Source organism: Arvicola amphibius, chromosome 9, assembly GCF_903992535.2.
Source record: "Arvicola amphibius chromosome 9, mArvAmp1.2, whole genome shotgun sequence".
NCBI classification, from domain to species: Eukaryota; Metazoa; Chordata; class Mammalia; order Rodentia; family Cricetidae; genus Arvicola; species Arvicola amphibius.
Window position 1 is genome coordinate 51,576,184 of NC_052055.2, and position 15,555 is coordinate 51,591,738.

The 15,555-nt window shown below is 42.5% G+C and overlaps 1 protein-coding gene across 2 annotated transcripts; it reads right to left on the reverse strand.

Annotated features, from left to right (window-relative positions):
• Positions 1-549: 549 nt before the first annotated feature.
• On the reverse strand, positions 550-15,547 carry Zcrb1 (zinc finger CCHC-type and RNA binding motif containing 1). Of its 2 annotated transcripts, XM_038343082.1 has the most exons (8): positions 14,876-15,547; positions 13,604-13,689; positions 10,453-10,481; positions 6,995-7,106; positions 6,593-6,700; positions 2,405-2,517; positions 2,238-2,313; positions 550-727 (listed from the first exon to the last, which is right to left on the reverse strand). In XM_038343082.1, exons 2-8 carry the CDS (start codon positions 13,685-13,687, stop codon positions 596-598), a joined length of 654 nt encoding a protein of 217 aa, XP_038199010.1. In that variant the 5' UTR covers positions 13,688-13,689; positions 14,876-15,547; the 3' UTR covers positions 550-595. The 2 variants fall into 2 exon arrangements, with proteins under 2 accessions (XP_038199010.1, XP_038199011.1); XM_038343083.1 differs by lacking the exon at positions 10,453-10,481.
• Between the last annotated feature and the right edge of the window lie 8 nt (positions 15,548-15,555).

Sequence of the window (15,555 nt, forward strand, 5' to 3'; positions counted from 1 at the left end):
AAGCCCAGTTCCTGGCTCGCATACCGACTTGTAGTGGCTCAGGCGCTAAGGGCGTAGGACCGTACAGCGGGCGCTGTGCTTTACACTTCATAACCCTTTCTGCTTCAAATTTAGTAAATGTTTAACAAAAACCTAGTAAAAATAATGTGGTGATGGCTGGCTGGGAGAGACAGAAAAAAAAAACCCTCCCTGTCCTTCTACAGATGGGCAAAGACAGACCCATGAAAAGAGATATAGGTAACGAGTGCTGACTTCTAGGGAGCAGATCTCAGACCATAGTCAAGTCTGTTAGAACAATTTGTTCTATCAAGAAAGGGACTCATATATTGTTCGTGAAATAGTTTCACATTCCTACGGAAATCATGTTGGTGTTAAAAGTTTAGAACACTTTATACAGTGGATTTTCAGATTTAACATTTTTACTGTGCTAAGGCAAGCTAGAAACATGGTATTTCAAAATTATTTTAAAATATTATAGTAAATAACTATTTGGATTTCAGTGTTCTTATGTACTCAAATAATAAAAGCAATCTCTAGACCACAACAGCATTTTGTACAGTAAGATTTTATTTGAATATTTACAAAACATACAATTTTAATCACTAAGTTCTTCTTCGTCACTGAAATATGCGCTTTTCTTTATCCTTGGTCGTTTGGAATCATCGGAGGCTGAGGGACCCCCTGGACTGGCTCTCCATCTGTTTTGCTCCTCTTCAATCTTGGCTTGCTGTAATATGATTCAGAAAGCAGACAAAACCAGTTATGTATGGCACATCATGTTAATTCAAAGGAATTACCACGAGAAGACCAGAACACAAACAATTTCCACCCTCCTAGGTCACACTGACAAATCCCAATCATGGCCCTACTCAAAAATTATCCTAGGGAAATCCTCCAGTCCCATCCCCACCCCCAAGATGTGTAGAACTCCTTATGATGGAAGGATGACCTTGAACTTCTGAGCCTTCTGCCTCTACTTCCATAATGTTGGGGCTGCAACCCCAGCTCAGGATTATGCTGTGCTCGAATAAAACCCAGAGCATTGTGCATGTTAGCAACCAACACCCTAGCCATTTTTGTTTTTTCAATTTGTTTCGACACAGGGTTTCACTATGTAGCTTATGTTGGCCTGGAACTTGTTAGGTAGTTCAGGCTGGTGTGAATTCATGATCTTCTACCTCAACCTTCTCAGGTGAGAATACAAGTATGAAATATGATGATTAGCTTGATCCTAGGCAATTTCTAAAGATTCTTTCTAGATAAGATAAAGACATTTTTAATCAAACTTGTTTTAATTTAAACAATAATTTACCCAGGCTGTTCTTGAACTCCCGGTCCTATCTCTACTTCTTATGTGTTGGGATTACAGATGTGCTAACATACCCAGCTAATCCATTGGTTCTCAACCTGTGGGTTGTGATCCCTTTGGAGGTTATATATCTGCATATAAGATATTTACATTATGATTCATAACTGTAGTAAAATTATAGCTATGAAGTAGTGATGAAATAATTTTATGATGGGGGTAACCACATGAGGACCTGTATTAAAGGGTTGCACCATTAGGAAGGTTGAGAACCACTCAGCTGATCCAATACTTCTACCACCCAATTTTGTAATTAAGACAGATTAATGATATACTAAAAGTATAGACTAATATACTAAAAGCCTAGAAAGAACGAAAGAGAACTTTTCATTCAGATAAAGACCTAAGAATAATGTGTTACCTCAAATTTACACAGTGAAAGGAAAACACAGATTACATGATCAACACAGTGATAAAAGAAACTTTTAATGTAAATTCATGTTTGCATTAAAATGTAAACTTTAACATGAAGTACACCACAGTGCCTTGTATTATTTATACTTTATAAAATTTATTTATTCAGTTTGAGACAGGGTTTCACTCTGTAGTCCAGGCTAGGTTTAAACCCATCTTCCTGTTCTACACTGCTAAGTGTCGAGTTCACAGGCACGACCCTGTGAATACTTACTACACTGCCCCCTTTCTCTGAGACAAAGTTTCTTCAGGCGGGTCTTGAATTCCTAGGCTCACATGGTTCTTTACCTCAGCCTCAAAGCAGGCAGGATTAAAGGCTGTGGCTTCGCTCAGTTAAAACAAATCAACCGGGACACAACACACTGTCACACCATTTCCTTCCTCTGCCCTGCCCAGCAAATGGTCCATCATTGAGCTAGGTCCCCAGGCACCACCGATCCCTTGAGAACATCAGTACCTGAAACGCTATGGCCTGACTGAGACTGTCCAGAGCCGGATCTTCTCCTTCTTCTTCACTCACTTCGAATTCCTCACTAGGTCAGCAAAGGAAAAAAAAATAGCTGCAGTCAGCTAACAGTAAAAAGGCAAAACCACACAGCATCTTAGTGAGCGTATGATACATACACCTCTTCTTCTGGTTCAGGAACTTTCTTCTTCTTCTTCTTTTCTTTCTTCTTGGGAGGCTCACGTTCTCCAAGCATGTTTTTAGGACAGGCATAACTTAAGTGTCCGCTTTCCTTTTGTTTCACATAAAAAAAAAAAAAAAGAATAAAGAATAGCTGCTGTTATTGACAGGAACCTGCCCTGGCCCTGTGAATGAGAGGCTAGAATCTAGGAAACCATATTCTCATTGTAGGAACACAGGACCAGACGTGTCCTTCCCAACAGAAGAGGCAGAGTGTGGGCTACTCTAAGGACTAGCATCTGCACTGATAAACTAGGGAACAAAGAAGTTCTTTCCTCAAAATTTTAAATCTCAACTTTCACCACACAAAAGAATTTTAAATTTAAACGGATCATCAACTCTAAAAGCTTTACATTAGCTTGATAAATGGGGATAAAAGTATTTCTATTCACTTGTAAGATGTTATTGAATATTCAGCTGTAAGAACAAGTGGAGGCTGGGGATACAGGTCGGGGGCAGAGCACCTGCATGGCAGGCACAGAGCCGGGGTTGAGTCCCAGCACCACGCTCGTTTCTTTTTCTTACATACGTGGCTTGTATTATCATCCGATTTTGCTGAGTTGGATTATTATAAGGAGATAGAATACTTCATTGTAAAACATAGGAGTTCTGAGCTACAATCTATACATTAGCTTACTAAACTACATGAAATAGTATTGTTAACTTATGGAGAGGAGACTGAGTCAATATTACAACAGAAGAAAGTAATTTTTATTTTTGGGGGGGATATTTGAGGCTTCTCCGTGTAATAGTCCTAGCTGTCCTAGAAATCACTTTGTAGATCAGGCTGGCCTCAAACTCACTGAGATCCACCTGCCTCTGCTTCCTGAGTGCTGGGATTAAGGGTACTACCACTGCCCGGTGGAAAAAATTATTTGACAATGCCTTAAATAATCTGTACTCTGTATTTAGCATATGGCTGAAACCAAGAAGTACTATTTATTGTTAATTTACTATGGAGAGAATTCTATTGTGTTCTGGAATAACAGTACCAAAAGGTGTTAACTCGTATCATTAAAGAAAAAGATCCCTACTAAAAAATAGCTCTGGGAAAAATCAGGATATATAAATGTAAACTGATTTTTTTAAGGGGGAAAAAATTAAAGAACTATAAAATGTACAGGGTAGGTGTGTGATGTACTTCAGTTGCTGCAGTGCCTGCCCTAGCATATACAAAGCAGTGGGTTTGATTCCCCTGCCACATATAAAGCCCTTGTCTGTAGTCACCACATGCTGCAAGTGGAGGAGGATAAGAGCTTTAAAGCCATCTTCTGCTACATAAAAGTTTAAAGCTAGCCTGTGTGAGAGGCACTGTCTTTAAATTAATAAAAGTACTAACCCTGGTTTGGCGGCACACAACTCTGACTCTAGCATTTGGGAGACACAGGCAGGCACATCTCTCTGAGTTTGAGGCCAGCCTCCCATTGAGTTCCAGATCAGCTGAGTTTATATAATGTGACAAGGCAAATGAACAAAAGGCCCACAACAATAATGAGACTATACAAAGTATGACAGTAACAAATTTGTCTAAATCAATAAAATCAAAGGGAATATTTGACGCTCAAATTATTTAGCATTTCTCAGATGATCTGTATTAGCTATAAACATGGAGAGTAAGGATATTCTTAAAAAGACCAAATGAAGAGAGTCTCTTTATGGCCTACGCTAGCCAAGAATTCAGCATGTAGCTCAGGATAAGCCTGAGCTCGAGGTCCTTCTGTGAGCCTCCTGACTGCTGGGACTGCAGGTTTGTGCTGCTCTGCTCAGTCAGCACTGTTCTTTTTACAAACATAACTTAGGACTTTAGAATACTTTCTAATTAATCTTTTAACAGCATTTAACGACTAAATTAGTCTGTACTCACGCCACATTTCCTTCCTGTCTATTATCTACCCACCTGTCTACTATGCATCTTTCCTTGGCCAACAGGGTAAGGAGTGGAAGCTGTAGGGAGGAGGTGGTGGAATGAAAAAGGTTTCAGGTGGTGGAACTGTTTGGAAAGGATTAGAAGGTGTGGCTTTATTGCAGATGTGTCACTAGGGGTGGGCTTTGAGGTTCCCAAAGACTAGCACCAATCTCAGTGTGTCCGCTTGTTGTTTCCTGCTTGTGGATTTATATGAGCTCTCAGCAACTGCTCTAGGGCCATTCCTGCATGCCTACTACTGTGTTCCTGCCAGGATGGTGATGGACTCCTAACCTCTGGAAATGTAAGCCTGAAATAAACCCTTCTTGATATAAATTGCGTTGATCACTGTTTTTATCACAGCAACAGAGAACTAAGGTGTCAAGCTATTTCAAGTGTCTTCCATGATCCCTTGTAGCTAAGACAATGTCTTACAGAAATTATCCCTCTGCCTCTTAACTAATACTCTGCATTCAGTGTTTAAGTATTTTATATCACCACTTTTAGGAACTGACAGCTATGAGACTCAGATTGAAATTCTCTTGGTACTACAGAGACAGGTGTGGTGCAGCACAGCTATAGAGCTTTGGCTACTGAGACGGTTAGGATGGGAGAGTAATCACTCCAGGCCATGAGTTTACTACTAACCTTGGGAACATCATGCAGCCCTGTCCCAACAATAATTAAAAGAGGAGTTCAATATGTATGAACTGTATGAAATATATCTTAGAGTCACATGTATCATATAATCACATTGATAGTGAACTCTGATGCTTAAACATTCATGGCAACAATAAAACACATGCAATATCCAATTAACAGAAATTATTAGTTGCTTAAAATCTTTCAAGACATTAAGAACATCATTAGCTTTTTTTTTTTGGCTTTTGCGACAGGATTTGTCTGTGTAGCCCTGGCTGACCTGGAACTCAGTCTGTAGACCAGGTTGGCCTTGAATTTACAGAGATTCTCCTGCCTCTACCTCCCGAGTGCTGGGATTAAAGGTGTGTGCCACCTGTATTTTTAGAAAACAACTTCGAAGATTCTGAAACTGGTAAAATTATTTTCTATTATCTACCCTAGGTATTTTTATTCTCTCCCTCCCTTTTTGCTTTATGATACTGAGGATTGAACCCATATCTTTTAGCATGCCAGGCAATCTCTCTGCCACTCATCTCCGCCTATAGTCCACCCCAAGTATCTTTACATACTATTAAGTTTTATATATTATTATGTGTGGACATGCATTTGCCACAGTCTGAGTGTGGAGGTCAGAGGACAACTTTGTGGATTAGGTTCTCTTTCACCTTTATGTGGGTTCCTAGGATTGAAATCAGGCTATTAGGCATGCATGGCAAACACCTTTACCCACGGAGTCATTTCAGTGATGTTTACGCAGATGAATTTATGTTGGTAGTCAGGCATCTGTACTGGCCTGCCCTTGAGGTCCTGACAGGACACAGCCTCAGCTGCAGCCACTAATAGCACCTCCTGTGCACATTCACTACGTTCCCTTTTTTTCCTGCTTCTCTGCCTGTCTGTCTCTTCTCTCCTACTGTTCCTATCTCCAGAGGCTGGTCTCCCCTTTCCCCTGACCCCTTTTCCCATTTACTTTCTCCCAATAGAAAAATCTCTCCACCTGAGCTCTGCTGCATGGTCTTTCTCTCACACACTGCTTTTTTAAAAAATTACAACAGTTTACACTCTCCAAGTCAAGTCACTTTCGTAATCTGGGTTTAGCCAGGCAGAAATTTTGGTGGAGTTTGGGGTTCAGCTCAGACAGTACAGTGCTTGTATGGCATGCAGAATGCCTTGGTAACTCATGACCTAGAAGTAGCGGGACATGCTTGTAATGCCAGCATCTTAAATTCACGGTCACCACCTGTTGCACGGGGGAGTGTGAGCCAGCCTGTGCTACATTAGACCTATCTCAAACAAACTGAAAACAATCTCAACAAAAATGAAACTGTGGTGAGGCTGGGGAGATAACACGGCAGGTAAGAGGGCTTTTGCTGCAAGTTACTAGTGTAGCGCCCAGCTCAGAGACTCTTGTTAAAAGGGAACGAGTGATACATCAGGCAGGATGTTTGGAGTCCTGTGTCCTCCATCCACCCCAGAGTCTCCCTTTCCGTGAACACCCGCCTCCCCTGCAGGCACCACTAAAAGACTAATATGAAGATCACTTTATACTACAGAAGAGTTACCAAATTTTAGGTTTACTTACCCCACACTCATAACACTTAGATTTATCAAAGTAGTTTCGCCGTCGGATGAATTCAGCTGCTCTTCCATTATCAATAGCAATGCTTGCCTTTATCACTCTACCAAATAACTAAATCAGAAAAATGTAAATACAGAGGATGCAGTTCACCAAGACTTAGTCATCAGATACTATCTCCTCGGTTCTTGTTGTAATAAATGTGACAGATTCTATGACATAATTTTCCCTTCAGAGTCTTCCAATGTTTCTGATAACCCAGTACAATGCTGACATCATTTTCCAAAAGGTAGCCACCCTGAATTACAGATATTAATCAGACTTTATGATCTCCTGCAGCCCCACTGCTCTTGGTAAGATGAACACAGACACTTTTAGGTTACAACCTTGATGAAAAGAATGGCTTACCTGTTTGTTATTTATTGCTCTGGTGCAGTTTAAGGCAGAGTCTTTATCCAAAAACAAAATAAATGCAACACCTTTACTCTTCCTCGTGTCTTTGTCTTTCATTATAGTAACCCTTAAAGCACAAAGAACCAGTTAAAAATAAGACAAAAACTTGTAACTACTCAGGAAACCCAAGATGATTTTTTTAAAATCAGGTTAAATAATAAAACATTTGAAAAGAGAAATAAAAAAAAAATCATGATTAGTGGTAGAGGCTTGTGATCCCAACACTTGGCAGAGGGAAGTGGAAGGAACAGGAGTTCAGGGTCATTCTTGGCTAGAGAGCTTTAGGCCAACCTAGGCTAGGAGATCCTGTCTAAAAAAAAATGATTTAAACCACTGAGCTCCTCAAAGTCCTGAGGGATCACGGAGAATGGAAATGAGAAAATGACACTGACAATACAGAAAAGCACAGCTAAAATTGGGAGCCATCGGAGCTTGAAAGGGTCTAGTGATAGACAGGCTGATGCAATTGTTACATCATTATCAACTATATATCAAAATGCCTATCCTCTTCCCCTTGCAAAACCAGAAACACAAGCTGAGGCATTCTCTTGTATACAGAGAGCAAAATGATTTGCTATTTTTCTTAAGTTTTAGATCCAAGTGTCTTCATTTCAAATAGTTTCTAGCTAAGTGGTCCTTAGCTCTTCCTCAGTGACCCAGGCTATAGGGGTTGCTGACTACTGTCATTTAGTGTAATTTAGAAGAACAATGCTTGAATCTGCCATGGTGGCACATGCTTAGAGTGCAACACTCAGAATGCTAGGGCAGGAAGACTTTACCAAGCTGCAGGCTTATATGTAGTGAGGTATGTAGTGAGACCCTGTCCTTTTGCTTATTCATTTGAGATTTTTATTTTATGTGCATGGGTATTTTGCCTTCATGTATGTCTGTATTCTATGTATGTGTATTGCCTGAGTGTCAGGTGCTCTGGGAACTGGAATTACAGCCAATTGTTAGTTGCCACGTAGGTGCTGGGAATCAAACCTGGGTACTCTGGAAGAGCACTCAGTATTCCTGATGGCTGAGCCTGTTCTCCAGCCTGAGACTGTAGCAAACTTTTTTGTTGGCTACCAGCTCACAAATAACAAGGAAACGTATTATTAATTACGAAAGCTTGGCCTTTAGCTTAGGCTTGTCTCAACTAGCTCTTATAACAAACTAACCCATTTATATTAATCTATATTCTGCTTGCTACATGACACTACCTCTCTTCCATCTTGTACCCCCCTTTTTCTTCTCCACGTCTGGCGGGCAACTCCGCCTTTCTGCCCAGAGTTCTCCCTCTGCCTGTAAGTCCCACCTACCCCTTTTGTAGATATTAGCCGTTTAGCTTTTTATTGCACCAACCACAGCAACACATCTTTATACAGTGTACAAATATCCTGCAACAACTTATAAAAACAATGTGTACACATACATGTATATATTCACAGTCAAGGGAGCGCACGCCTACAGAGCAAGTGGAAACACTAAAGATAGGTACATGTGGATAAAGGAATCTTTTTTTTAAAAGGTAACAACAGTGCTTTGTTAGTGAATTCCCAGCACTTACATAAAGGCTGGGCATGACAGTCTTGGCGAGCAGAAACTGGTATATCCTAGGAGCTCACTGGCAAGCCTAGCAAAAGCAGTCAACCTCAGGTTTTATGAGAGGCCCTGAGGTGAGAGAGGGAAGTAAAGAGTGGTAGATCTGGACACCTGAGGTCTCCTGTCTTCTCTACGTGCATATGTTAGGGTGTGCACACAGAACAAAAGGGAGGGCATGCTAGTTTTACTAGATACTTTATTCTTATTTGCTTCCATCTCTCAATCCTTGCTTATTGAAATCTGCCTTATATACAGGGTTTAAGATTCTATTTCAGTCCTAATATATACTATGGAAATTCCTTTTTTCTACTAATTAGGTTTTCCTTTATTTATCTATTTAATATAGATAATGCCTCGACTCATCTACTTTAATGTAAAGTCTTTTAATGTTACCATTGTAACCTGTTTATTTTGCTCATTACATTGGAACAAAAACGCATACATGTTTCCTAAAAGGGTACACCTACATGGCTGTTCATTTGGATATTCAGCCACTGTTATATTCAGGCTTGGGCAATGAACACTATAGAAAAAAAAAAGTAATGCACCTCCAGGGAAAGGAAAGTTTAGTAATGGAGACACTGTAAACCAGTTACAATAGGGGCCACACTTACAGATCTCTTCTCTGGTAACAGGAAAAAAATATCATAGCAAGGACTTCAAAACAAAACAAGCAAATCTGTAATGATCTCTGAGTTCCCAGCATGCAGAACGAGGTAGAGAACTACTGTTTTCAGATGTAGGATAGGTGTGAGGGGCTCATTCTAGCGTACACTGTGAAACAGACACTATCCTGAAACACGGAGGCCATCCCATCACATTCTTCTTGCACACCCAGTCCTTATATACACCAAACATAACTGATTTAACTCCCAAATGCTCTCTCAGGGATGAACAGTCTTTCCTTGTGACCATTTTGTTCCAGGTTTCTTCCATAGTGTAGTTATAGATTTAAGTCTAACTATCTCAATTTGCTCTCCTTCCTCTATTGGCTGAGAATAACATCAAACTGGTCTACAGAGGGAATTATATTTACTTGGAGCTAATGAGGATTGGTAGTCCAGTAAAACAGATTCAAGTAGTCTTGAAGATCTGCTCCAAGGATTTATAAAACAGTGCTGTACTTGCGGCTTTAAAACTACAAATGGGCTTGAATCACAGCACTTCTTAGGAGTTCTGACTGTGCTCAGTACTGGTCTCTAGGTAGTTTGGGGGTCAACAGAGGTTAAGAATGCTTCAAGGATTAACTCATGGGGTGGGAGGCATGTCTGCAGCCAGTTCAAAGGTTTGGCTGTAGAGATATTTGACACCATTTTCACAGTGGCTTGACACCACCATGTGTACCGAGTCATTGTTACTCCAGTGTAATTTCCCCCGCTTGACATTTCCAACTGATCAAGAACAAGCTCTGAAACTTTCACGGAGCTCAGAGTGTAGGCGTGCTCTCTCTCTCTCTTTTTTTTTTTTTGGAGACAGGGTTTTCCTGTAGTTTCTAGAGCCTGTCCTGGAACTAGCTCTTGTAGACCAGGCTGGCCTCGAACTCAGAGATCCGCCTGCCTCTGCCTCCTGAGTGCGGGGATTAAAGGCGTGCGCCACCAACGCCTGCCTGGCTAGGCGTGCTCTTATTAAGTCTGAGACCCTGAGACCGGTTCTCAGCAACATTAAGACAATGCTATCAAACTATTACATATTTATAATACATACAGTCATTTATGATATGAAAACTGTCAGGTGTTTATGTACATGGAAAAATAGCTGAACTTTACATAAAAATGTTAACAGTAATATTTTTATTTAATCAAGTATCTTGTAACATAACTACTTACTTCACAACTTTGCCATACTTGGAAAATATCTGAAACAAAAGATCACAGAATAACTTATAATTTAAAATATTACAAAATTAAATATTCTGATTGTACACACTGACCAGATTCTTCACTATATATATATATATATATATATATATATATTTTTTTTTTTTGGTTTTTTTGAGACAGGGTTTCTCTGTAGCTTTGGAGCCTGTCCTGGAACTAGCTCTTGTAGACCAGGCTGGTCTCGAACTCACAGAGATCCGCCTGCCTCTGCCTCCCGAGTGCTGGGATTAAAGGCGTGCGCCACCACCGCCTGGCTCTTCACTATATTTTATGAAAAATTTCAGCCTTCAGTCTATGTAACAGGTAGATCATGACTTAGGGGCCACATTGGGCAACACAGCAAAACCCTGAATCAACAAACCAAAAAAACATTTTCTAAGTTACTATAATAATATAGTTACTAGAGTTAAAGGTAATCTGCTTCAAGTTCCTAAACTCCCCCTAGGGAGTGGATGGAGAGAAAAAACCATCGACACACGTCTAGATCTACGGCCTACACACCAGGTAGCAGCTGAATCCCGATCTATGGAACTATCAACCCCAGCAGAGCTGCAGCTCAGCCTGTACTGAGGAACATCACAGCACCAATGACTTAAGTAATCAATGTTTAAAGACAGACAGAGCTCTGATTAAATACAGAATCAAAAGCTTCCTATAATAAAAAAAAAAAAAGCATCTCCAGCCAGGAGTGTTATAAATGTCTAAAATCCCAGTATTCAGAAGATCGAAGCAAGAAGACCATGAGTTTGAGACAAGCCCAGGCTACAGAGCAAGACCTTGATGGCAAATATAACAAAAACAAGGATCTTGTTATTTCTACAGGTGCAGTCCTTGTCCCATCATTAGTGTAACAGTGGGGCTTTCTTCCCTTGTACTTCTCCATACATCCTAACATTCCCACTTCTATAGTTTCAGCATCATTAATAGTTCTGACGTTACTTAATGCTTAGAAATAATATTCCTAAGAAAAGGCATCTAGATCTTATTGTGGAGCCAGCCCTGATAAGCTAAATAGAAACAGACCACCCAAGCCGGGCGGCGGTGGCGCACGCCTTTAATCCCAGCACTCGGGAGGCAGAGGCAGGCGGATCTCTGTGAGTTCGAGACCAGCCTGGTCTACAAGAGCTAGTTCCAGGACAGGCTCTACTCTAAAGCTACAGAGAAACCCTGTCTCGAAAAACCAAAAAAAAAAAAAAAAAAAAAAAAAAAAAAAAAAAGAAACAGACCACCCAAAGGAAGTTCTTTACTTCCATTATCACCTGCCAGAGTAGAACTCAGCCATCGATAACCTTAATGGAGGCCTGAGTCTCAGTAGTTTACCCTGAAGCAAAACCTGGTTGCAGGAAGGACCAAAAACTAAGATTACCTGAGCACCACCCAAGAACAGACCATCCAAAGGAAATGCCTAAAGTTCCAACCTTTGTTGATAGGATCACCAGCCAGCACACTTACCAGGACACCCCTAGACAAATGTCAGCCAATCAGGGGTGCTGAGCCTTAGAAACCTCTCACCCCCACCTTTACTACTATAAAAACCCAACTCTAACTGAGCTCGGGGCTCTCCAGTTATTGCAATATGTTGGACACACAGAGAGACTGAGTTTGCAAACTTGTATAAAATAAAGGCTCTTTGCTTTTACGCATAGAACTTAGTCTCCTTGTTGGCTTTTGGGGGACTTTGTGGATCTGGGCATAACATTTATCACATGCAGTTTAGTAATGAAATGCTGAGTTCTGGGTCTTAATGTTAGCAACATTAGATTCCAAGGCCAGCAGCTTCTGTGTAATTGTAACTTTCTAATGGGTTCTCATTTCAGAGTGAAGCTACAGAGATTGCCTTAATCAGGCCTGTATAGCAAGGGGAGAGTAAGTTTACTTGTGCTACCCTTCCTTGTGAAAATGATTGTGCTCTAGACACCTATATAACTACTTCGTACTGCTTCGTAGTTTTATTCAAAAGTCACCTTTTGTTTGTGATGGGGTCTTGTGCATCCCAAGCTTGCCTCAAAGTCCCCATATAGCTGAGGATGACATGGACTTTCCAATATTCAGCTGTCACCTTCCAGATACTGGAATCATAGGTATCTACCATCAATCAATGCCCAGTTTATGTGGTGTCAGGGATCCCACATGGGGCTTTGTGCATTCAGGGCAAGCATTCTTCCAAATACTTTACACACCCAGCCGCCAGTTAAGGTCATTTTTTTAGCACTCAGTCTAAGATTTCACCTCTAAGTCTAATTTGGTATCCCTCTTTACTGTTCTCATTTGTGAGATGGGGTTTAAATTGCCCAGTCTGGCCTCCTGCCTCAGCTTCCCTTGTGATGGGATTACAGGAATGTGTAACTATGCTAGGCAAGTGGTCCAGCTTGGTTTTTCTTTGAGATAGCATACTACAGTTTCAGCTAGCCTTGAACTCATGATCTCTTGCTTCAGCTTTCAGACTGTCAGAATCAGAGGCACGCATCATCATCTAGCTGATTATAAAGCACATATTATTTTCTTTATATAAAATCAGTAGTGGTGCACGCCTTTAATCCAAGCACTTTGGAGACAAGAAGCAGGTTGATCTCTGAGTTCAAAGCCAGCCTGATCTACAAATCGAGTTCCAGGACAGCCAGGGCTATACAGAGAAAGCCTGTCTTGAAATAACAAAAGAAAAAAAAAAATCAAAAATTCTCTACAGAAGTTAAAATTTCAAATTATTTTTTTACGAAAATTTACAGGAGATACCTAACAAGAATTTTCCAGGGAGGAGTAATTTGCTTAAGCTACAGTTTCTCTCTCTCTCTCTTTTTTTTTTTAAATTTTTGAGACAGGGTTTCTCTGTAGTTTTAGTACCTGTCCTGTCCTGGAACTAGCTCGTGTAGACCAGGCTGGTCTTGAACTCACAGAGAACCGCCTGCCTCCCCAGTGCTGGGATTAAAGGTGTGCACCACACCACTCACCACTGCCCGGCTTCTAAAATTTTCTCTCTCTCTCTCCTCTCCTCTCCTCTCCTCTCTCTTCTCTCCTCCCTCCCCTCCCCCTCTCCCTCTCTGGATTCAGTTTTTCTCTTAAAGAGAAAATTCATTAGTTAGATACTGATAGTAAAACTTACCCTGTATAAATCATTGTTCGTCAGGGAGAAGGGCAAGTTGGATACATACACCGTGCTCTTACTTGGAGCCAAGCCACCACTCATTTCTAAAATGGAAAACAAACCATCAGGAGTCTCATTCCAAACAAAACCAAATGCTGGCAATCACTGATTTCATTAAGGCAGTACTCCACAGCCTCCATTCAAGTAGAGATTAGAGTAGGTTCTGTGGGGGTGAGGTGTGAATTACCATAATCCTTTTCAAGCAGCGGATGTTTGCTACAAGGCGGTTGGAGAGGGGTTTAAAGAGCTGGAGAAGCCACACGCTATTTTTTATGTCTTTTTGGTGTAAAAGCAAAAAGATGCTTTCCATAGCTATCTACAGCTTTCCTGCCCACTTCCGAGATACCTGCCAATCCCCCCTTTTTGTTCTTTGTTTGGTGTCTCCGCCTCCCTCCCCCCTCCCCGCAATACCCTCGACAGGGTTTCTCTGTAGTTTAGGAGCCTGTTTAGGAACTAGCTCTTGTAGATCGGACTGGCCTCGAACTCACAGAGATCCGCCTGCCTCTGCCTCCCAAGTGCTGGGATTAAAGGCCTATGCCACCACTACCCAATTTGTTCTTATGTTTTTTTAACTCCTCAACCTCCTGCACCTGTAAAATACATGGATTACAGGTATAGGTCACCACGCCAGTCTCATTTTTGATAACTTTGGATACTTGTTTTATATTTTCTTATTATTTTTCTCCCAAGTGATTTTCTGCAGGAAATTTAGCTTCATATTTTGATAAAGTTCTTTAGCGTTTTAAATTCTGTACTTAACCAATTTATGAAGTGACATTATTTTATTAAATGAATTAGGTGTTTTGAATGGACATTAACCTGTATATGTATAAGAATGCTCAGTAATCAATTCACCAGCTTACAACTCTGCAAATAACCAGGGAAAATTACATTCAACCTAAATGAATTTAACATTTTGATTTAAAAAGCGCAAGTGTCGGCAGGATTCACGAGTACCTGGAATAACAATGTAACTCCCCTAAGAATGATAATGGTCCCATTAACCGGAAGAGAGCTTCGGGTCCGGCAAGGGGGTGGGGTGGGATATTTAAAAAGCCTCAGGTAGCCAACGTCGGCAGGTCACTTCTCAAGTTTCTCAGGTAGAAAGGCGATGTGGGTTGGACGTCCCCGGGTTCGGGGCCGCGGAGGCCTTGGGGGCCTTGGGGGCCCTGGGGGTCGCAGGAGCCGCTGGGACCAAGGGGGTAGTGGGGCCGCGGCGTCGCTGCTTACCTTCAGTGCAGCGGCCCTGAGTGGAGGCTGCGAGCCCGCGGCGGCCTCACCCCCAGCTCCTCTATGCGGGGCGAGCATCCACGGCCAGAGCGCGGAGCAGCGCCCCTCCGGTCCCACCGATTGCGCCGAGCAGAGCCACTCCGGTCCTACGGAGAGCGTGGAGCAGCGCCCCTCCGGATCCACCGAAAGCGCGGAGCAGAGCCCCCCTGGTCCCACGGAGAGCGCCGAGAAGAACCCCTCCGGTCTCACCGAGAGCTCGGAGCAGCGCCCCTCCGGATCCACCGAGAGCGCCGAGCAGAGCCCCCCTGGGCCCACGGAGAGCGCCGAGAAGAACCCCTCCGGTCTCACCGAGAGCTCGGAGCAGCGCCCCTTCTGTCCCACCTATTGCGCCGAGCAGCGCCCCTCCGGATCCACCGAGAGCGCCGAGCAGAGCCCCCCTGGGCCCACGGAGAGCGCCGAGAAGAACCCCTCCGGTCTCACCGAGAGCTCAGAGCAGCGCCCCTCCGGTCCCACCGAAAGCGCCGAGCAGAGCCCCTCCGGTCTCACCGAGAGCTCGGAGCAGCGCCCCTCCGGCCACCCCAAGAGCGCGGAGCAGGGCCCCTCCGGCCACCCCGAAAGCGCCGAGCAGCGCCCCTCCCGTAACACCGACACCTCAGAGAACGCGGGCCCGGGCTTGGCGC

Excerpts from the sequence above, each read along its gene's own strand:
- Zcrb1 (XM_038343082.1), bottom strand. The coding sequence starts at position 13,687 with ATGAGTGGTGGCTTGGCTCCAAGTAAGAGCACGGTGTATGTATCCAAC. Across the intron at positions 6,701-6,994 it reads GAGCAATAAATAACAAACAG|TTATTTGGTAGAGTGATAAA; the intron begins GTAAGCCATTCT and ends TTTCTGATTTAG. Across the intron at positions 2,314-2,404 it reads CCTGAACCAGAAGAAGAGGT|TGAGGAATTCGAAGTGAGTG; the intron begins GTATGTATCATA and ends TTGCTGACCTAG.